At 39.4% G+C, this 22,902-nt stretch overlaps 1 protein-coding gene across 1 annotated transcript; it reads left to right on the forward strand.

Annotated features, from left to right (window-relative positions):
• The first annotated feature begins 2,382 nt into the window (after positions 1 to 2,382).
• LOC148046582 (vomeronasal type-2 receptor 26-like) lies at positions 2,383 to 14,727 on the forward strand. The gene is made up of 5 exons (XM_087714858.1): positions 2,383 to 2,433; positions 4,573 to 5,433; positions 6,386 to 6,613; positions 12,535 to 12,661; positions 13,826 to 14,727. The coding sequence occupies exons 1-5, from the start codon at positions 2,398 to 2,400 to the stop codon at positions 14,725 to 14,727; spliced, it is 2,154 nt and encodes a 717-aa protein (XP_087570984.1). The 5' UTR covers positions 2,383 to 2,397.
• The last annotated feature ends 8,175 nt before the right edge of the window (positions 14,728 to 22,902 follow it).

The following is a 22,902-nucleotide window of genomic DNA, read 5'->3' on the forward strand; positions in this document are numbered from 1 at the left end:
CATGTATTATTGAGATTGAAGTTGATGTGTTCATTGACAGGCAGGACATTGTAGCAGACAATTTTGTGTACTAAGCTTAGGTCAAGAAATGGGAGAAAGTGAAGAGGAACTAAAGAGCTTCTTGATGCGGGTGAAGAAGGAGAGTGCAAAAGTTGGCTTGAAACTCAACATTAAGAAAACTAAGATCATGGCATTCAGCCCTCTCAATTCCTGGCAAATAGATGGGGAAGAAATGGAGGTAGTGACAGATTTTATTTTCCTGGGCTCCAAGATCAAAATGGGGATGCAGCCAAGAAATTAAAAGACGTTTGCTCCTGTGGAAGAAAGCCATTGGCAAATCTAGGCAGTATACTAAAAAGCAGATATATCTTCCTGCCAACAAAAGTGAGTATAGTCAAGGCTGTGGTTTTTCCAACTGCAATGTATGGCTGTGAAAGTTGGACCATAAGAAAGGCTGAACATCAAAGAACTGAGGCCTTTGAAATATGGTGGAGAAGACTCCTGCGAGTCCCTTGGACTGCAAGGTGATCCAACCTGTCAGTCCTAGAGGAGATCAACCCTGACTGCTCTTTAGAAGGCCAGATCCTGAAGAGGAAACTCAAATACTTTGGCCACCAAATGAGGAGGAAGGACTCACTGGAGAAGAGCCTCATGCTGGGAAAGATTGAGGGCAAAAGAAGAAGGGGACGGCAGAGAATGAGGTGGCTGGATGGAGTCACTGAAGCAGTTGGGGTGAGCTTAAATGGACTCCAGAGGACAGGAAAACCTGGAACATTGTCCATGGGGTTGTGATGGGTTGGACATGACTTCGCAACTAAGAACGACAAACAAACAAAGGCAAGACCTATGAATTAGGCTTGGAGATAAATAATAAGCCATAGTTCTAAACATTGGCACACAGCAAGTTGATAGAGCCAAGGTGGCGCAGTGGTTAAATGCAGCACTGCAGGCTACTGCTAGATCAGCAGGTCAGCGGTTCAAATCTCACCGGCTCAGGGTTGACTCAGCCTTCCATCCTTCCGAGGTGGGTAAAATGAGGACCCAGATTGTTGGGGGCAATATGCTGACTCTCTGTAAACCGCTTAGAGAGGCCTGAAAGGCCTATGAAGCGGTATATAAGTCTACTGCTATTGCTATTGCTATAAAGTCTTCAACCAACGTACTTACTATTCTAGCTTTAATGCTCTCCCCTTTGGCTACTTGGGTCTCCTGGTGTCCTAGAGAATTTAAAAAATAGCTCTCTCATTAGGCAAAGGGGATTATGTCCCCTTCATCTTCCTAAAGGGGATTATGTCACACTTTGGGGAAGATTGAAAATGTTTGCATTTAAGGCTTAGTTATTGAGTTACAATTATGCTATCAGAATTGTTAAAGGTTTTTATTTCCAATCCTATATTCCATACAGCATGCTTGGCTTAAGAAGGTTTGGTCTGGAGGTGAATAGATTTAAGTAGACTTACAAGACAAGTTTGATACCCTTTCTTAAATATCTTTAGAAAGGAAGTTTAGTCCACACCTAATTGTGAAGGCACAATTACATTGCACTATGCCATTCAAGATATGTGGTTAGAGATATGTGGATATAGCTCAGTGGCTGAGATGCTGAGCTTGTCGATCAGAGAGGTCAGCAGTTTGGCTGTTCGAATCCCTAGTGCCGCATAACGGAGTGAGCTGCCATTACTTGTCCCAGCTTCTGCCAACCTAGCAGTTTGAAAGCAAGCATGTACAAATGCAAGTAGAAAAATAGGGACCACTTTGGTGGGAAGGTAACAATGCTCCATGTGCCTTTGGTGTTTAGTCATGCCGGCCACGCAGATGTCTCCGGAAAGCGCCAGCTCTTCGCCTTTGTAATGGAGATGAGCATCGCCCCCTAGAGTCAGGAATGACTAGCACATATGTATGAGGGGAACTTTTATCTTTATAGGGTTACAATTATAATATCGGATATTTTTTTTCCAATCCTATATTCCATACAGCATGCTTAGCTTGAGAAGGTTTGATCTGGAGGTGAATAGATTTAAGTAGACTTACAAGGCATAGGCCACTTCGATACACTTTCTTAAACACCTTTAGAAAGGAAGTGTGGTCCATGTCCTATTGTGAAGGCATGATTATATTGCACTATGCCATTCTCATTGCAGGGTACTGATTCAGACTTACCAACACATCCTGGCTTTGGCATTTGCTGTAAAGGAGATCAACCAAAGCCTCCAGCTTTTACCCAATATCACCTTGGGCTTCCATATTTATAATAGCCATTTCAAAGCTCGCTGGACCTATCTTGCTTCACTGGAACTTCTTTTTAGGAAGGTCCAATTCATCCCTAACTACAAGTGTGATGCCAGGAATATTTTGCTAGCAGTCATTGGAGGTGCCCATTCACATGTCTGTCTTCACATGGCAACCATCCTCTCTGTCTTTAAGATGCCACAAGTAAGATCACATTTTTTTTAAAAAAAAATGAGCTGGAAAATCTTGGGTGCCTAATAGGAGATTAAGTTTAGCTTCCTTGATCAGGATGGAGGAGACACAGGTTTCATGTTCAGCTATGGAAGCTAACTGAGTATCTATTGAGTAGTTACTGTGTCTCAGCTCTTCTTGGTTAACAGGTATATTGTTGGAATGGGGATAAAGATTAAAGCATCAGTATGATAGCTGGTCCTTTGAGCTTTCAGGGGAAAGGGAATAAATCAGAGGAACAAGGACTAAAATCTTTATCAACCATGTCAAGTTATAAATTCAGTTTGTGATTTTTGCCCCTGGAGGAGAAAAAGGAAGGGAAGGGAAGGTAATAGGATAGGATAGGGTAGGGTAGGGTAGGATAGGATAGGGTAGGGTAGGGTAGGGTAGGCTAGGGTAGGGTAGGGTAGGGTAGGATAGGATAGGATAGGATAGGATAGGATAGGATAGGATAGGACAGGACAGGACAGGACAGGACAGGACAGGACAGGACAGGACAGGACAGGACAGAACAGAATAGAATAGAATAACAGAATTGGAAGGGACCTTGGAAGTCTTCTAGGCCAGCCCCCTGCTCAGACAGGAAACCTTACACCACTTCTGACAAATGGTTATCCAACATCATCTTAAAAACTTCCAGTGTTGGAGGGAGTTGATACATCCTGAATATGGTTGATATTGAAAACTGCTTCTTCCTCCTAAAATTGTTTCTTCCACAACCTGTCTCAATTCAGGGACAGTTTTCTTCTATGTAGAAATATTACAGACAACTCTCTATTTGCTAACCATTTTATTTAAAAAAATGCAGCTATACAGGTAGTCCTCAACTTACAGCCACACCTGAATACAGGATTTCTGTTGCTAAGTGAGACATTTGCTAAGTGAGTTTTGTCCCGTGGTATGATCTTTCTTACATTTCTTAAGTGAATCACTGCAATTGTGACATGGTTGTTAAATGAATCTGCCTTCCCCATTGACTTTGCTTGTGAGAAAGTCACAAAAGGGGATCGCTTGACCCCCAGGATGATGCAACCATCATAAATATCAGCCAGTTGCCAATTGTCTGAATTTTGACACATGACCATGGGCCAGTCCTGGAGTCTGGAGAAGGCTCGGATGAGGGCTCTGCATCAGAGGCAGAGATGGGGCCCAGACCGTCTGCCAGTGAACAGGGGCCTACGGAGCTAGACAGTAGGGAGAGGAACAGCTAGAACCTGTTCCCAATGTGCACATGCACAGCTGCCAGAAGAAAAGAACAACTCAGAAACCAGGGTGGACTTGGGAGTAAAGTCACAGGTGGAAGGGGATTGCCGCTCCCATAGGAAATAAAAAAGGAGTGAAAGGGGAGTGGGCTTTTGCAGGAAACAATTTGCTTGTTCATTCATTAGATTTGTTTCAGGAATGTGAAGATCTGTCTGTGAATCTCAGAGACTCTGTGCCCAGTCTTTCCTTGCACAGCACCTCATTTGGAAAATATTTACATGACAGCTTTTCAAGATAGAGAAGGTCTGTTGTCATAAATATTCCTTTGAAAGATGGTTTGCCAGGCCTTGCAGAATGTGAATCAGAGGAATTCACATTCATTTTTTTTTAAATGGGGTTTTGTCGGGACCAGGACTCTGCCTCATGCTTCTTGGAGAAGCCTAGGTCAGGCCTGCAATTATATTCCTTTTAGAATTTTGGCCTGCCACACTTTCTCTTTTCTCATTATGCTGTTTCATTAGATGGGAGGGGGGAATAGACAGGAGTAGGATTGTGGAATGTATTGTTTTCATTCTTTTCTAGAAGCCAAGGTCATCTTTTGTCTCCGCACTTTTACACCTGACCGGAAGCAGTTGGGTGGAGACACCAGCGTGGAAGAAGAAGATTGGACCATGTGATGGATTGTGGGTGTGGGGACAAGATCATGAACTTTTAACTGGGTGGAATTCTGATGTCATTTCCAGAATTGGGATTAACACAGATGTGCTAAAATGTCTGCTTTATTAAATTGGAACTTTAAGGATCGTTTTGCCTTGGACTCTGATTTAATTCTACATGATACTTGGAACACTGACAACATATTATATTTTAGACTTACGTCTTCCTCTCTTGTCTTTCAAATGTCTTCAGATCGTATATGGCTCTGCTCCAGTGATGAATGAACAAACTCAAGCTGTATTTTCCCATCAGATGTTTCCAAACCGGGCCCATCAATATAATGGGATTCTCCAGCTGCTGTTGCATTTCAACTGGATATGGATCGGGGTGGTTTATCAAAACGAGGATATTACAGAGGAGTTTGTAGAGAAGGTACTCCCTAGTTTTTCCCAAAAAGGGATCTGTTTCGATTTCATTGAGCGGCTTCCGAAACAAACCTTTTCTGATTATATACCTGAGAGCATTGAAGAGGGCACCAGAAAAATGAAGGTTGTTATGGAAAGCAGTGCCAAGGTAGTGGTTATTCATGGTGAAGTTCACGCTCTGATGTTTTTCAGAATCATGAAAGCCTACGTCGACTGGGACAATATCTCAATGAATACGAAAGCTAAAGTTTGGATCGTGACCGCCCAGATAGAATTCATATCGCTACCATTTCAAAGAAATTGGGATATCAGTTTCCTCCACGGTGCCCTGTCCTTTGCCCTTCGCTCAAAAGACTTGCATGGATTCCATGAATTCCTTCAAAGGAGAAGCCCCCTCTTGGAAAAAAAAGATGGTTTCTTGGCAGAAGTTTGGCAGCATGCTTTTACGTGCTCGTTTTCTGATGGTGAAACAGATGAGAGAGTTGAGAAACCATGCACCGGGGAAGAGAAGCTGGAGGCTCTTCCTATGACTCTGTTTGGAATGAGCATGACTGGCCACAGCTACAGCATCTACAATGCAATCTATGCTGTAGCACATGCTTTTCATGCCATGCATTCGTCCAGGAGTAAACAAAATGCATTGGTAAAGGCAAAGAGCTGGGATCTTTTCAATCAGCATCCTTGGAAGGTAATGTTCTGAACTTATTACGGGAAAGAGCACACTCTATGGTACAGGCAAATACATTGGGCTAAATGTGATGTGTCAGGGTAATTATTTAACAGTTGACCAGCACCTGTAAGGCTGTAATACTTAAATGATGATGCAATGAGAATGAGTCAGCAGGATTATCACTTTAAGAGGCTGTATATACAAGAGAGGCCCTGTGAGGGTACCTTTCTCTCTCCATGTGTGCTTCTGTGCTATAGTTGATGATTGATTGCCTGATTTTGCCTAGCAGGTGTATGTATATATTCCTTGTAGATAAACTACTATTTGAAAGACAAATCTCTGCTATTTTGCTCTAGGATTCATTCAGATCCATTTTTGAATAGAATAGAATAGAATAGAATAACAGAGTTGGAAAGGACCTTGGAGGTCTTCTAGTCCAACCCCCTGCTTAGGCAGGAAATCCTACACCACTTCAGACAAATGATTATCCAATCTCTTCTTAAAAACTTCCAGTGTTGGAGGATTCACAATCTCTGGAGGCAAGTTGTTCCACTGATTAATTGTTCTAGCTGTCAGGAAATTTCTCCTCAGTTCTAATTTGCTTCTCTCCTTGATTAGTTTCCACCCATTGCTTCTTGTTCTACCCTCAGGTGCCTTGGAAAATAGCTTGACTCCCTCTTCTTTGTGACAATCCCTGAGATATTGCAACACTGCTATCAGGTCTCCCCTAGTCCTTCTTTTCATTAAATTAGACATACCAGTTCCTGCAACCGTTCTTCATGTTTTAGCCTCCAGTCCCCTAATCATGCATCCACTTCTGAAAAACTATAGTACTATATTTCCTTTTTGTTTGTAAGTTAAGAGTGTTTTTTTAGATCCTTATTTTCTATTTTATTGTCTCCTGGAATTACAATGTTCACTATCGAGAATGATTTTGTTTTCCACATGTTTCTCTTTTCTCCCAATTTAGCTCCACCACTATCTGAGAAGCACCTCATTCAATAATAGTGCTGAGGAAGTTATTTCTTTTGATCAGAATGGAGAATTAGTTGGTGGTTTCAATATTTTAAATTGGATCATGTTCCCCAATCAATCTTTTCTCAGAGTTAACATTGGTAAAATCGACACACAGGAATTCTCAGGTGAAATTCTTACCATCAAAGAAGATGCCATTGTATGGCCTGGGATATTTAATCAGGTAGGGTTGAGATCTATGTGAAACTGTATAAACTTGGCCACAATGGTTAAAAATTAGTTTTAATATTTCTGGAAATGCACAAATTAAATGGGGGAGAGAGAGAGAGGGGGGGGAGGGAGAGAGAGAGAGAGAGAGAGAGAGAGAGAGAGAGAGAGAGAAAGAAAGAAAGAGAGTGTACAAATTTGTGTACGGTACAAATGTTTTGAATGGGCTAGAAGCTAAATATGTCTCTTGAAGACAGAGCCAGGTGGTGTGATGGTTAAAGCATCAGCCTAGAAACTGGGGGATTGTAGTTCTCATTCTGCCCTAGGCACGAGAGCAAATGCATGGCCTTCAATCTCTAGAACCTAGGGCCTCTAAATCCTAACATGAATTTAAGATCCATCCACTTCTGAAAAATCTTGCCAACAAAATGAAAGCAACCATTTGTCACTAGGAATCAAGACTGAGTGGAAGGAATAAAACTGACTGGAAGGAGGAGGAGAAGGATGGGGGAGGGGAGGCATTAATATAATGCCTAAAACTTTAAAATGAAATGGAAAATTATCCTGTCCTTTTATAAGAAGGGTGTCAAACTCAAGGCTCGGGGGCCAGATCTGGCCCCTGGGGTGCTTAAATCTGGCCCATGGCGTTGTCCTGGAAACAGCAAAGGACTGGCCGACGGTGCCTCTGCCAGTGAAAATGGTGCCCTGGAGGGCCGCATGCGGCCACACCATCCCGAGCTCCAGAGTGCTCATGGTGCCCCAGGCACTCCCAACACAAATAACATTGATCTGACCATGCCCATCCTGGCCACACCCACCCCAGTCCCCCAAGGTCAAACACTACCTTGGTGTGGTCCACAATGAAATCGAATTTGATACTCCTGTTTTATAACTTGTGTATGTTTTTAATCAATTAGAAAGGCATGATCCAAACATGGTTTCATATAAAATTATCCTCTGTGGAAAAGTAAGTTCAGGGATGAAATTCAGCAGGGTCTGGAGAAAGGGTAGCGGAAATTTTGAGTAGTTTAGAGAACCAACAATTACCACCTCTGGCTGTCTCCAGAGTGGGGTGGGAATGGAGATTTTGCAAATTCCTTCCCCCAGGATTGGGGAGAGAATGGGGTTTTTGCAATATCCTCCCCCCAGGATTGGGGAGGGAATGGGGATTTTGCAATATCCTTCCCCCAGGATTGGGGAGAGAATGGGGTTTTTGCAATATCCTTCCCCTGGAGTGGGGTGGAAGTGGAGATTTTGCAAATTCCTTCCCCCAGGATTGGCGTGGGAATGGAGATTTTGCAATATCCTTCCCCCAGGAGTGGGGAGGGAATGGGGATTTTGCAGTATTCTTACCCTGCCATGCCCAACAAGCCACACACACAGAATTGGTAGTAAAAAAAATAATGAATTTCACCACTGGTTAGGATGGAGATATTTGGAACTCTACACTGATGGGGAGGCATCGATTATAAGAATGGCAGGCAACTAAAAAAAATAAACAACATGTGATAAAGGGAAATACAAACTAGAAACAAGAAAGCTGAGAGGGTTCTGCTTCTGTTAGAAAAAATATTAACAACTAAGAAATAAAATATATTTTCTAGAACTAAGTAGCTAAGATACAAATCAGAGGTGGCATTCAGCCAGTTCTGACCAGTTCTGGCGAGTGGAAATTTTGAATTAGTTCAGAGAACTGGCAAATACCACCTCTGGATGGCTCCATCCCATCTATGCACTGCCACCTAAGTCCCAGCTGATCAGTTGAGTCTTCTTCTGTTGCCCTGCACAGGAGAACAGAGCTGGAAAGCAGGTTAGTGGGATGGGGAGGGAAGGGGATTTTACAGTATCCTTGCCCTGGAGTGGGGTGGAAATGGGCATTTTTACAGTATCCTTGCCCTGCCATGCCCACGAAGTCACTCCCAATAAGCCATGCCCACCAAGCCACGCCATGCCCACAGAATCGGTAGTAAAAAAAAAATGAATCCCACCACTGATACAAATGTAAAAAATTATTCATGTAAATACAAGTGGTCCACCAAAGTTTTATGGCATAATATCAGGTACTGCCTTGCCAGATCTAAATCACCCCAATTAGTGACATCATCTCAGGAAGAATTTCTGAAAATCCCCTAAGAGTTTGAGGGCAAAGAGGACATGTCAGCCCTTCATTGTTGTTACCCCACTCTTTGGAAACCCATACCATAAAGTTTGAAAATCCCCCCCCCCAATTACATAATTTAGGTAAAGGTTCCCCTCACACATATGTGGTAGTCGTTCCTGACTCTAGGGGGTGGCGCTCATCTCCATTTCAAAACTGAAGAGCCAGCGCTCAAACACCAAACACCAAAGGCACAAACAAACAAACACCAAAGGCACACGGACCAAAGGTGGTCCCTATTTTTCTACTTGCATTTTTACATGCTTTCAAGCTGCTGGGTTGGCAGAAGCTGGGACAAGTAACAGGAGCTCACTCCATTACGCGGTGCTAGGGATTTGAACCACTGAACTGCCAACCTTCTTTTAAAAAAAAAAATTAAAAAAGCCATCTTCCATTACAAATTGTAGAAAGTGTGTCAGTTGGTTACAGTATTTCCATGCATCTCTTCCATAGTCACCTGCTTTTCATATCAAATCGCATATTTTAAATTCACATATATTCATGTATATCACGATGATTATATCTCAACCTTAATTTGAATATAATTGTTTTTACATCCTTTTATATATAATATTCAAAATCTAGAATAGGATTATATGATAAAATTCTATTAAATCATCCTAAAATTATCCAATCACAATACATTTTTATAACATATTCTAGATAAAGCTTTTAAATCTCCTCTCATATTCTCCATGTATTGTTTATATAAAATTTCATATTATCAAACTAATATATCTATATGTATTTTTATCATTATTTAACTATAGCTATTGTCGCTTCATTTTATACATACTACTAGTAAACTAAATTTAGCTTGATTTTTAGTATACATTTTCATTGCATCAACCTGTATCTTTCCATTAATAGTGGAGTCTTATATCTTGCCATTTGTAGGATTCATATTCTAGTTACCTTCTTAATAAATCTTGTGTGAACCTCTCTTCGCAACATGTTGTTCCTTTCGTATCTCATAAAAGCTCGAAACCCAACATCTGCTCTTTCCATCAGCTTATCCTTGTTTATCACTAGTGCTTCTGTCAAGATTTCTCTCCTTACCTCCATCAATTTTTCTCTCTTTTCTTCTTCTGTGCTTTGAAGTCTGGGGTAGAGTTCCAATCCATCTATCTCCCCTTTCCATATTCCGCTCTTGCCATTACCAACCACACTCACTTTGTTGTCAGTATCCACAGATTTCTTAGCTCTTTGCTCATTTTTTCTTCCATTTTTTGAATTCTGTCCTCCACATTCTTCATTTGATAAACATCCTCAGTTTTTCCATCAATTTTTTCTGTTTTTTTACAAGAAATTTTTATTTTTATTAAACAAACAACACAAAAAAAAATCATCATCTTACATTACATCTTGTAGAAAGTGTGACAATTGGTTACAATTAGCTTTCGTGCATCTCTTCCACAGTCATTACTTATATTCATATCAGATGACAAAGATTCTTAATGAATCTTACTTTCAACATAGCATAATTCTCATTTGACTGAAGTTGTTTTAGTGTCCTTTTGCCTAAAATAATCCATAGTTAAAAACACACCACCTGATGGCATTTCATTAGTTATTACAAAAATCATCCAATAACCTTAAGCCGTTATAACATATTCTAAATAAAGATTAGTTGACAAAGTTTCTAAGACTTTTTTCATTAACTGTATCGCTTATCATTATCATTCCATTATTAGTTATTATAATTACTATTGGTTAACAGAAAATCCTTCACTGTTTATATTCATTTTCTTCTCATCAAACAAACACATATGTGTACCTTATTGCCATTATCGATTATTTATTTAACATAACAATCTAAAAGTTATTAAATTACTACTTACTAAAACTTAGTTAATTTTTTGTTATCAACTTTCATATATACAATAACATTACACCTTTATAACATATTCAAAATAAGGATTAATTAACAAAATTTCTAAGCCTTTTCTCTCAAGTTACTGTTTACAATTTATATCCAAATTCCTTATGGTAAACCAGTACATACATACATACATACATACATACATACATACATACATACATACATACATATCATTAACTACATCTCTTATCATTTCATTATTATTGTTATCATTAATATTTGTTAACAAAATCATTTACGAAAATCCTTTACTGTTTATATCCATTTTCTTCTCATCAAGCCAACACATATGTGTACCTTATTGTCATTATCGATTATTTATTTAACATAACAATCTAAAAGTTACTAAATTATATTAAACCAGTACATATATATCATTAACTACATCTCTTATCATGTCATTATTATTATTGTTATCATTAATATTTGTTAACAAGATTTTTCTGTTTTGTATTCCATATTCTCCAATCTCTTTTCAATTCTCTCTGTCACAACTAATAGATTTTGAATTTAAAATATAATCATTTTCAATGTTACAGTTTCTTTTTCCTGCGCCATTGTTCAAATTTTGGCAGGCACTGCCACTATAGGATTCAAGGCTATTTTAATAAACTTCAAAAAGGTTCATTTATTATCTTTCAAGTCAAAATGCTGTCTTCCCTCCAATAGCTATTGATAGAACTCCCAAAAAGAACTGTATAAACAACTTGTGCTCTTCCTACTATCACTCTCAGTAAACAAACTGAAAGAACCTTGAATCTCAAGTGATCAAAGAGAAAGAAGAAAAAACAATGTATCCAGCCTCCAGCCTCTAAGTGGCAGTATAACTGCTTTTCCTCCTGTTGTTACAACCATTTTTATAATCCTTCTTATTTTCTTCTTTATATTCCAAGCTTAAGAAAGGAAAAAACCCTTAAATGGAGATAAAAAATAATCCAATCAATCCAATCAAGCATTATAAAAAGGAAGGAAAATTTTAATCCATAGGTGTAAGCAAAAGTGAAAAAAGAAGAAGAAAAATTAATCCATTCAGTTTAAAAAATAGGGAGCCTTTGCAAAAATTCTATCCATGAAAAAAATAATTAGAAACAGGATAACACACTAAGTTTAATGTAGATTAATTTCACCGCTTATAGTCTTCTTTCTTCAATTTTAATTTAACTTAATTTTTTGGAGGGTAGTCTCTTTTTCTAAAAATAAAATTTCCTCACCAATGTTCCAGAGCTGTCCCAACTTCAGCAGCTTCATTAGCTGCTTTTCTATTGCTGGAAAAAAGGCAATTCCTGGATCTTTCAGGGACTTGTCCCTGAAATCAGCAGGAGGTGCCCTTCTCAATCACCATCTCTGCATGATGGTTTAGGTCCGAATGGACCGTTCAGCGGCAGAAATATTGACTGCGATCTCAGCGAACCAAGATTGCAAGTCGTGCCATAGGGATGTCAGTCCTTTTTTTTTTCAACTGCCAACCTTCTGATCAACAAGCTCAGCCCCTGAGCCACCACCTCCCTTTAGAATATTTAAATTTAATTTAAATTTAGCAATTTAGAAGATTTAGATGATGATCTAAATTACACAATTTAGAAGATCATAAAAGCCAGTTTTGTTTCACAGAGTCTTCAACTCACTCAAATGTCATTGGAATCAGTCTTAATGGATTGTTGCTGTTGTTGTTGTTACTCTTGGCTGATGTCTTTAACTCACCCAGATTTGTTTGATTTGGGTTCACATCAAAACAAAACAAAAATGAATAAACTGAGCGGAAAATATTATTTCAGCAAAAATAATAGAAATATATACATAGATAAATATATTCTCATTCTATCAAACTGTCTTCCTAAGCCATATATTGTCTAATGAGTTGCAAAAACTAAACTAACTTTATTCTGTTTTTGTTCAGATGCGCCCCCTTTCTCTGTGTAATCCTCATTGCCGTTTAGGGTATACTAAGTCTAAGAAGGAAGGGGAACAATTCTGCTGCTATAATTGCATTCCCTGTTCAGATGGGAAGATTTCAGATAGGGAAGGTAATAAATAGCTATATATAGAGGAAAGCTTGTGATCAAATTTGGCCGCATTCAGTATTTCTGTTCTTCCAAAATGTACATTGCATGCCAGCAAAGCTTGCTCTGAATTCCTAAGGCCTCTTCTCTTTTCTTCTCTCCTCTTCTCGTCTCTTCCACCATTCCCCCCTCCCCTCACTCCCCTTCCTCTTCTCTCCTTTTCTCTCCCTTCACTTTTCCTTTCCCCATCTCATCACTTCCCCTTTCCCCTTCTCCTGCCTGTCTACAGTATTTTCTTCTTAATTTCCTCCTTTTCAACCTTCCTATTTCAGAAGAATTAACTCCTTCCAGTGAGCTAGAATTTCCTTTAGTGTATTGTTTTTGCCAATTTTATTTTTGTTTCTTTTTTAAAAAAGAGTTGACATTTATTTTACTTTTTATGAAGAATTTGGTGAAAATCCACTAATAAAGAAATCATTAATAAAGATATGTAACATAAGTAGCTCTAGTTTTATACTTTTTTAATTCATTTTCTGTATCTCTATGAGATAGTAGCTAGATTTGGGAGGTGACTGGAAAGTATTTCAGCATAAAAAGAGGTAATCAGAATAACTATTACTCTTAATCTATTATTTCATCTACGAAAGGACAAATTCAATTTTCTTCTCTTCTTCAAATCTTCCTTTAAGATTTTTATTTAAGGAAAGTGATTCAGCTTTGGATTATTGCCAACAAAATTGTGGTGGTGCAGTGGTTAGAATGCAGTATTGTAGGTTAACTCTGGCTACAGCCAGGAATTCAATCCTGACTGATTCAAAGTTGACTCATCCTTCCATCCTTCCAAGATCAGAAAATGAGGACCCAGATTGTTGGGAGCAATAGCAATAGCACTTACAGAGTCAGCATATTGGCCCCCAAAATTTGGGTCCTTGTTTTACCCACCTCGGAAGGATGGAAGGCTGAGTCAACCTTGAGCCTGGTGAGATTTGAACTGCCAAATTGCAGTCAGTTGGCAGGCAGCAGAAATAGTCCGCAGTACTGCACTCTAAAAACTGCACCACTGCTGACATTGTAAACCACTGATGGAGTGCTATAAAGCATTATGGAACACTATATAAGTCTATGCACTACTATTGCCAGTGCTATTGCTATACTGAAAAAGTATGAATGTATTGTCTTCTTTTTCAGATGTAGACGATTGTTTTGAATGCCCTAAGGAGCAATACCCAAACAGATTCAAGGATGGATGCCTTCCAAAACAAATAACCTTTCTGTCTTATACAGAACCATTGGGGATCATCCTGGCTATGTTTGCTCTCTGCTTTTCTTTCTTCACAGTTTTGGTGCTTGGAATCTTCATGAAACACAAAGAAACACCCATCGTCAAAGCCAATAACCGAAGCCTCAGCTATATTCTACTATTCTCTCTCCTATTCTCTTTCCTTTGTTCTTTGCTGTTCCTTGGCAAGCCTGAACCGTGGAGATGCCTCCTACGGCAAACTTCCTTCAGCATGATTTTCACCATAGCAGTTTCTTGCATATTGGCCAAAACCATCGTAGTGATTTTTGCTTTCATGGCTACCAAGCCTGGATCTCGAATGAGGAAATGGGTGGGGAAGAGATTCTCTAACTCCATTATATTTTCTTGTTCCTGTATTCAAGCCCTAATTTGCATTTTGTGGCTGTCCACCTCTCTCCCTTTCCCTGACTTGGATTTGCAGTCAGTGACTGAAGAAATTATACTGCAGTGTAACGAAGGTTCACCTGTCATGTTCTATTGCGCCCTGGGCTTTATGGGTTTCCTAGCCACTGTCAGTTTTGTTGTGGCATTTTTAGCTAGGAAATTACCTGACAGTTTTAATGAAGCCAAGTTCATCACATTCAGTATGCTGGTGTTTTGCACTGTTTGGCTGGCGTTTCTTCCAACCTATCTGAGCTCCAAGGGAAAATACATGGTAGCTGTGGAGATCTTCTCCATCTTAGCCTCCAGTGCTGGGTGCTTGGGCTTTATCTTTTTTCCAAAATGTTATATTATTTTGGTGTGGCCTGAGCTGAACAGCAAGGGGCACCTGGTAAAAATAAAGAAGTAAGAAATCTATAACTCTGACTCAACTAGTTTTTCCCCCCTATGACCATGTTGTTGTTGTTGTTAGTTGCAAAGTCATGACTGGCCTATCGTGACCCCATGGACAATGTTCCTCCAGGCCTTCCTGTCCTCTACCATCCTCTGGAGTCCATTTAAGCTCATGCCTATTGCTTCAGTGACTCCATCCAGTCACCTCATTCTCTGTCGTCCCCTTCTTCTTTTCCCTCAAACTTTCCCAGTATGAAGCTCTTCTCCAGAGAGTCCTTCCTTCTGATTAGGTGGCCAAAGTATTTGAGTTTCATCTTCAGGATCTGGCCTTCTAAAGAGCAATCAGGGTTGATCTCTTCTAGGACTGATTGCTTTGGTCACCTTGAAGTCCAAGGGACCCACAGGAGTCTTCTCCAGCACCAGTTCAAAGGCCACAATTCTTTGGCACTCAGCCTTTCTTATAGTCCATGCACACAAATGATCAGCTGGCTAGTGTGCATGTGCATAAAGGAAACCAGAAGACAAGTTCTTCCAGTTTCTGGCACTGCTGCATGAACAAAGAACAGCTGATCATTGCACAGCTATGCCCACTAAAAGAAACCCAGAAGAGGAACAGGCAATGCCATGCATGGCAGCTGACATGGCTCTGCGTGCCATTTTGGGCATGTGTGCCATAGGTTTGCCATCATGGCTATAGATCAAGGAGTTGCACTGGAGAATAAAAACTAGACTCTCTTCCTGTAACTGTTTTTGAAACAGATCTTGTCTTTGAAAAGGATAGACTACCTGGAACAGATTGGAGTTGATTGCAGTAGTGATGGTTAATTATGAATATTTGTAATTTACTCCATATTGAATTTATTTTATATTTGTCTAGAAGTCTCTGGCATTCTGGATTTATATAGAAACAGACACAGAGAGAGAGAGAGACAAAGACAAAGAGACAGAGAGACAGGCAGACAAGCAGACAGACAGAGACAGAGAAACAGAGAGACACGAGAGAAAGAGACACAGAGAAAGAGACAGAGAGAGATACAAGTAAATACATGTAGACCTTCACTTACAATTTGTCTCTTAACAATTATTCAAAATTACAAAATGCCCAGAACTGGTGCTTTATGGCCCCTAAAGCACATCTGGACATCATAAAATGTTTTAACACACACACACACACATGCAATCACATGATTATGTTTCAGGCACTTAGCAACTGACTCACCTTTACACCATTTGCAGCATCCATACCATGGTCATGTTATTATGTTTTCAATGTCCCCCCCACAATTTCTGGTAAAAAACCCCACCTACTCTGATTAATGGATTCATACTTACAACCATGCATTCATTTAACGGATGCTGCAAAATATTTCATAAAATCAGGTCTGAACACATAGGTACCTTGACTTATGACCATAACAACTTACAACTGGAAATCAGGTCCTAATTGCAGTTGCAAGTTGAAGACTAATTGGAACTCAGAAACTGGATGATTTAGGGAGTGTATAATTTCCTTGATTTTAATTTTTGTGTATATATAAACAGAGAGAGAGAGAGAGACAGAGACAGAGACAGAGAGAGACAGACAGACAGACAAGGGAAGGAGAGAGGAGAAGAGAAGAGAAGAGAAGAGAGAAGAGAAGAGAAGAGAAGAGAAGAGAAGAGAAGAGAAGAGAAGAGAAGAGAAGAGAAGAGAAGATAGACATAGATATAAATTTCTATACACCATTAAAAATGTCATTAACTTTTTCATCGTACCAAATGAGCACCAAAGTTGAATAGAAATCTAGGGAATTTATTCACCTTTTCAAACCTTCAAGCAATTGTCTCTTTGAATGATAATCATAATCATTCCCTCCTGCAATTATGATGTTAATATTATTTCTTTCTCCGAGTCCTTGGGGACCTTTACGATCTATTTGGGAAAATAATAAAACAAAGCAATATCAAAGCATGTTTATCTGCCATTCAGAGTTAAAGTAGGAGTTTTACAGTATGATTCTTCATCAGTTAGATCGCAGAACAATTTTCACTCAACAGTCATGGCTTCAGTTCTCATAGTAAGCAACCAAGCAAGTTGAATAATAGTGGACAGAGACCTTGCTGGGTCACATCACTGCTGCTTGATTCATTTTTAGCCAGAAGAGCTCCATGGAAAATGATGTCATTGATGATGTTTGTATTAGTGCTTCTTCCATTGACAGTGTCCAAAGTCTCTAGCTTTAGATGTAATGTTAGTCAGCCTCTTCCTATTCATCATAAGTATTATAAGTCTGGAGATTTCATAATGGCTGGCATCATTTCTCACACATACCGTTTCACAAGTCCTACTTTTTATCTAAAACGCCCTTCCTCTGAAGTTTTTGGTGATTTTGTGTAAGACGCTTTATTTTCTTAATCTTTCCATATGTGTTTTCCAATTATATTCTAAGTGTGTGTTTTCTGTTGCTGTGTGTTATGGGGAAGGAACTTGGCTGATACTGGTTAGTTTAGTCATTCAGTAGACAATAATCTAGAATATTTTCTTTTCTAAGAATGCAAACATTCACTCCATTGTGAAACAGTCAACTTTCAGGGCTGTATTTCTGTTGGTTCCAATCTTATGCCCCAAATATTTAAAGATGCAAGTATCTATTTTCAATATCATGGTGATTTGACTATGTAGTCCCTCCAAATTAACAGAATAACAGAATTGGAAGGAACCTTGGAGGTCTTCTAATACAGCCCCCTGCTCAAGCAGGAGAGCCAAGGTGGCGCAGTGGTTAAAATGCAGCACTGCAGGCTACTGCTAGATCAGCAGGTCAGCGGTTCAAATCTCACCGGCTCAGGGTTGACTCAGCCTTCCATCCTTCCGAGGTGGGTAAAATGAGGACCCAGATTGTTGGGGGCAATATGCTGACTCTCTGTAAACCGCTTAGAGAGGCCTGATAGGCCTATGAAGCGGTATATAAGTCTACTGCTATTGCTATTGCTATTGCTATTGCCCTATATAATTTCAGACAAATGATTGTCCAATCTCTTCTTTAAAATCTCCAGTGATGGAGCATCCACAACTTCTGAAGGCCATTCTATGGATTAATTGTTCTCAACTTAAAACTAAGGAGAAATTTTCTGACAGATCCCTTCCAACTCTGTTATTCTGTTATTCTCCCCTGTCAGCAAATTTCTCTTTACAATGAGAACAACTGGTGCAATGGTTGTTCTCACTGAAAGTGGGAGAAATTTCTGAAGAAGCCTCTTGGATGAGAAGCAAAATGTCTTCAAAGAAAAACCAGAAAGTCCAGATGCCTCTTGAAAAAGCACCTTTGGGACAACCATGACCTGGATGGCTGAGAAGCTCCATAGACAACCAAGGGAATGACTTGTCTTCTGTTCTAGGACATTTGAAAGGAAGGCACATAAGTCCTTTGATCTAATGGCTTAAGATACAGAAGGATCTTGACAAATGTGAGCATTGGCACTATCTAACAAAATGAAATTCAATAGTGAAAAAAGTAAGGTTCTACATTTAGGCAAGGAAAACCAAAATGCACAGGTACAGTATATGTGGTCCCTTGCTCAGTAGTAGTAACTATGAGAGGAATCTTGGAGTCCTAGTGGACAACCATTTAAAGATGAGCCAGCCATGTGCAGCAGCTGTCAAAAAAGCTAACACAGTTCTAGGCTGCATAAACAGAGGGATAGAATCAAGATCACGTGAAGTGTTAATACCACTTCATAATGCCTTGGTAAGGCCACATTTGAAATACTAAATCCAGTTCTGGTCACCAGGATGTAAAAATTATGTTGAGACTCTAGAAAGAGTGCAGAGAAGAGCAACAAAGATGATTAGGGACTGGAGGGTAAAATATATGAAGAAGCGTTGCAGGAACTGCGTATGTCTAGTTTAATGAAAAGAAGAACCAGGGGAGAGCTGATAGCAGTGTTCCAATATCTCAGGGTCTGCTACAAAGAAGAGGGAGTCAAACTATTCTCCAAAGCTATTCCTGAAGGCAGAACAAGAAGCAATGGGTGGAAACTAATCAAGGAGAGAAGCAACTTAGAACTGAGGAGAAATTTCCTGACAGTGAGAACGATTAACCAGTGGAACAACTTGCCTCCAGAGACTGTGAATGCTCCAACACTGGATGTTTTTAAGAAGAGATTGAATAACTATTTGTCTGAAGTGGTGGGGTTGAACTAGAAGACCTCCAAGGTCCCTTCCAACTCTGTTATTCTATTCTATTCAAAAATGGATCTGCAAATTATTTCCTGCTATCCATCCTACTGGGTGTGAGATAACTCTGAATTTTTAAGGGAACCTTATGGCAATAGTAGAAAGAAGCATGCACTCACATTCTAATATAATTTCCCTCACCCTAATCTCTGCATGCTCCATGTAATTTGTCTAAACATATTTTACTACAGAGGCTGAAGAATAGAATTCTCACACAGGAGACCTGTACTAGGGTTTCGAACTGCCAAACTGCCAACCTTTCTGATTAACAAACTCAGTGTCTTACATGCTTAGTCTTAATCTGAATGTTCCCCTTTTTATTTGAGAAAGGGAATGAATTAACTGGGTAGTATGAATTAAATTGAGTTATGGCTATTTTTTTCCTTATAACTAAATCAATAAGAGAATAAGAAATAGGAATCTTCCTGAAGCATCCCATAGATTATATAACCTTCTGTATTACCAATGAGCAATTATAGTTACTTATATCAAATGGCCATATTTCACAGCAACATTTGAACCATTCTCACTATATGGTGGACAAGACTAATTCTAGCATTTTTATTCATTTCTTAGGCACTATCTAAGAAATGAATTCTATTAAAAACTGCAAGTTAGCATGTGGACTCTCCCTATTTTCAATATCTAATAAATCACTTTGAAATTTAGAATGAAAATAGACCAATTCAAAAGAACATGAGGGTCATTGACTTACTTGCTGAACATATGAGATTTTGTGACCTTTTCAAAAATTATGTCTCATGCATTATTATTTTATTAGTTATTATGCATAACTAAAATTATGAGTTATAGTTGGTTTTCTGTGCTTGATGTAAAACTCAACACACCCGAAAAGTGTCTACACTTTTGTCCCAATAAAGTAATAAATTAGTGGAAGCTGAATGTCCAACTTTATCACAAAGGCAATTGTATTGCTTTGCACTAGTAAAAGTAGAAATACCTAGGAGATCTTTGTCTATTGGGTTAAGGTCTAACAATATATCACTACAATATATCCCCATTTGAGATATTTACTTACCCCCAGGGTATTCTGGGGGTAAGTCACCCAGCAGAAATATGCTTCAGGTGAGAAGTTTTTGTGGATCTGATGGGCTTTGCTTTTCTGCTTGCTTTAGTGTGCGGGATAATGTCTATATAGAAAAATAAATGTCATAAGACAAAGCTCTTAAAATAACAAAAAAAAATCTATCTCAACTTTAGTGAACATTTAGCACAAAGAATCATAACTACAGCAAGAAACACCCAGGATCACATTTAGTAAGCTTTGATATACATGACACATAGCTTTAATAATGACTTCTTTTGCATATTTATAGTTTTTTTAAAAAAAATTAGGTACTGTATGCTGCCTAGAATAGCCTCTGAGATGGTCAGCCATGTAAATTTGATGATAGATGATAAATAGATAAGACAGGTGGGTAGGTAGGTGGGTAGAGAGAGATGCAGACAGACAGACAGATGGTAGATAGATTGATGATAGATAGATAGATAGATAGATAGATAGATAGATAGATAGATAGATAGATAGATAGATAGAGAGGCAGGCAGGCAGGCAGGCAGGCAGGCAGGCAGGCAGGCAGGCAGGCAGGCAGGCAGGCAGGCAGGCAGGCAGGCAGAGCTAGTTTCCTCATTCTAAGGTTTCATAATAATCAGGTATTGATCTATGCATAGCCATTTTAGAGCACAGCTCAGGGGCAGGGAGGACCGAGAAAGTGTCACATCATCTGGGGTGGCCTCCTTGTTTCTCCTTGTTTGGTGTTACATCATGTTTGAGCCTATATTGTATATGTTTGATGGAGGTTGCCTGGTATGGCTTATATTCCAAATTAACTCTAAACAACAGTGAGTGTAGGATTTTTGCCAGAGTGTAGAGAACTGTCCAGGGTGTGCTTCAAGGTTTCAGACTTGAAGGTTATGCCTCAACTCTTATCCAAGGAATATTTCTTGTTGGGTTCCATATCTAACTTAGGCTTAATCCATGGCTAACGGTGATAGCAATAGCACTTAGGCTTATATACCCGTTCACAGGGCTTTTATAAGCCGTTTAGAGAGTCAGCATATTGCCCTCAACAATCTGAGTCCTCATTTTACTGACCTCAGAAGGATGGAAGACTGAGTCAACCTTGAGCCTGGTGAGATATATTCTTACCAGGCAACTCAGCAGCAGAAATGTAGTTGATTATTTCTCTTATTGAATGTGAGTTTCTGAGAAGCTGCCAAATTCCCAACTTCTGAAATCATACAGATACGTATCCCAATTCTGACACTGCTATGGAGCCAGGCAAAACTGTTTCCGGAAGGTAAAGCAATAAAAGAGGTCCTGGTAGACATTTCAGAAGAGGAGTTCTCGGTGCTCTCTGAGCTTGCTCGATTTCTTGCAGATATTTCATTACTCTAACTAGGCAACATCAGCAGTGCTAGTCATTTCAAGAGAGCTTATGGTCTACACATTCACATTCCTGGGTGAATCTATGTGTAGTCATCCTCAGGTTCATTGTTTCTGAAACCAAATATACATGTGTGTGGGTGTGGGTAGGTTATGTATAAACAGTGGTTTATCTACGAGGTGTATATATATATATATAACATTGCCAAGACAATCTCAATCTTCCACGGGTATATACATATATATTTTCGTAGATTTTCACGGGTGTAGGTATGCTGGTCTTGTTGTATTCGGGTCTTTTCCCGTGTAAGATTGAGATTGTCTTGGCAACGTTTCGGCAAGGTCTCACTCGCCATCTTCAGACTGATGTTTTGGGCTTAAAGCGTGATCAGAGCTGCCATCCCTCTACAAACCTTGGGGGGGTGTGGAGTGCTGGCCCCGTTTCAGCAAGTGGATTGATTGATTGGATGTGTGGCTGTATCATGATTAGTAGATTGGTGCTGATTGGTGCTGGCTGTGTGTCCGTTGTTGTTTTGTGTTGTAAAGGCCTGGGTGGTGGGTGGGGCTCATTTGTTTACCAGGGCTGGTTTCCAGATGTCTGGTAGGCGGGAGGTATCATCATGTTTATTCATGTTGTGGGGGTGTTGTTTTATTTTGATAGCTTCCATAATTATTCTTTTGTTGAAGTGTTCAGTTTTGAAGATTAACCTGGTTCCTTCAAAATTAATTTCATATCCTGTAGCTTTAAGGTGCTGGAAAAGGGAGGAAGTTTTTTTCTTTTTTTCTTACTGCGTTCTTGTGTTCTGCGATGCGTGCATTTATTCTCCTGTTCGTTTGTCCTACATATGTTGCAGGGCAGATTTTGCATGGTATTTTGTAGACTCCTTGGTTTTCTAGCTGGATTTTGTCTTTGGGGTTTCTTAAGATGTTGGCTATTTTTTGGTCAGTGTTGAAGGCTGTCTTGATATTGTGTTTGTGGAAAATTTTGCTGATTTTATCTGTGGTGCCTTTGATGTAAGGGAGGAGGGCAATGCTGTTGTCCTGTTCTGTGTCTATTTTTGGGGGGGAATCTCCCTTTGGATTAGGTTGGTAATTGTTTTTCTTTGGAATCCGTTGGAGATTAATATGTTTGTGAGAGTGTGTAATTCAATTTTCAGGTGGTCTTTGTTGGCTAGGCATTTGCTTCTGGAGATGAGGGTTTTGGCTACAGAGTTGATCTGTGCAGGGTGGTGATGGGATTGTGCATTTAAGTAACAGTTGGTATGTGTTGGTGTGTGGGTTTTTTTTGGTAGATGGTGTGTCCTAGGGAGCCATTGGTTTTTTTGTAGATTAGGACGTCCAGAAAGGGAAGTTGGTTGTTAGCTTCTATTTCCATAGTAAATTGTATTTTGGGGTGTAGGCTGTTGAGATGTGTGAGGAAGTTGTCCAGTTTTTCTTTCCCGTGTGACCAAATTATGAAAGTGTCATCTACATATCTAAGCCAGAGTTTGGGATTGTGTTCAGATTTATCTAAGGTGTTGATTTCAATATGTTCCATGTATAAGTTTGTGATGATGGGTGAGAGGGGTAAT

This window comes from Thamnophis sirtalis, unplaced genomic scaffold, assembly GCF_051295495.1.
Source record: "Thamnophis sirtalis isolate CommonGarterSnake01/CBP01778 unplaced genomic scaffold, rThaSir2_p1.2 scaffold_4, whole genome shotgun sequence".
Taxonomy (NCBI): Eukaryota; Metazoa; Chordata; class Lepidosauria; order Squamata; family Natricidae; genus Thamnophis; species Thamnophis sirtalis.

What these genes read in the sequence shown, in the direction of transcription:
- LOC148046582 (XM_087714858.1), top strand. Translation starts at nt 2,398, where the DNA reads ATGGCAACCATCCTCTCTGTCTTTAAGATGCCACAA. An exon ending in CTGTCTTTAAGATGCCACAA is followed by an intron (nt 2,434 to 4,572) that starts GTAAGATCACAT and finishes AAATGTCTTCAG; the next exon opens with ATCGTATATGGCTCTGCTCC. An exon ending in GGCCTGGGATATTTAATCAG is followed by an intron (nt 6,614 to 12,534) that starts GTAGGGTTGAGA and finishes GTTTTTGTTCAG; the next exon opens with ATGCGCCCCCTTTCTCTGTG.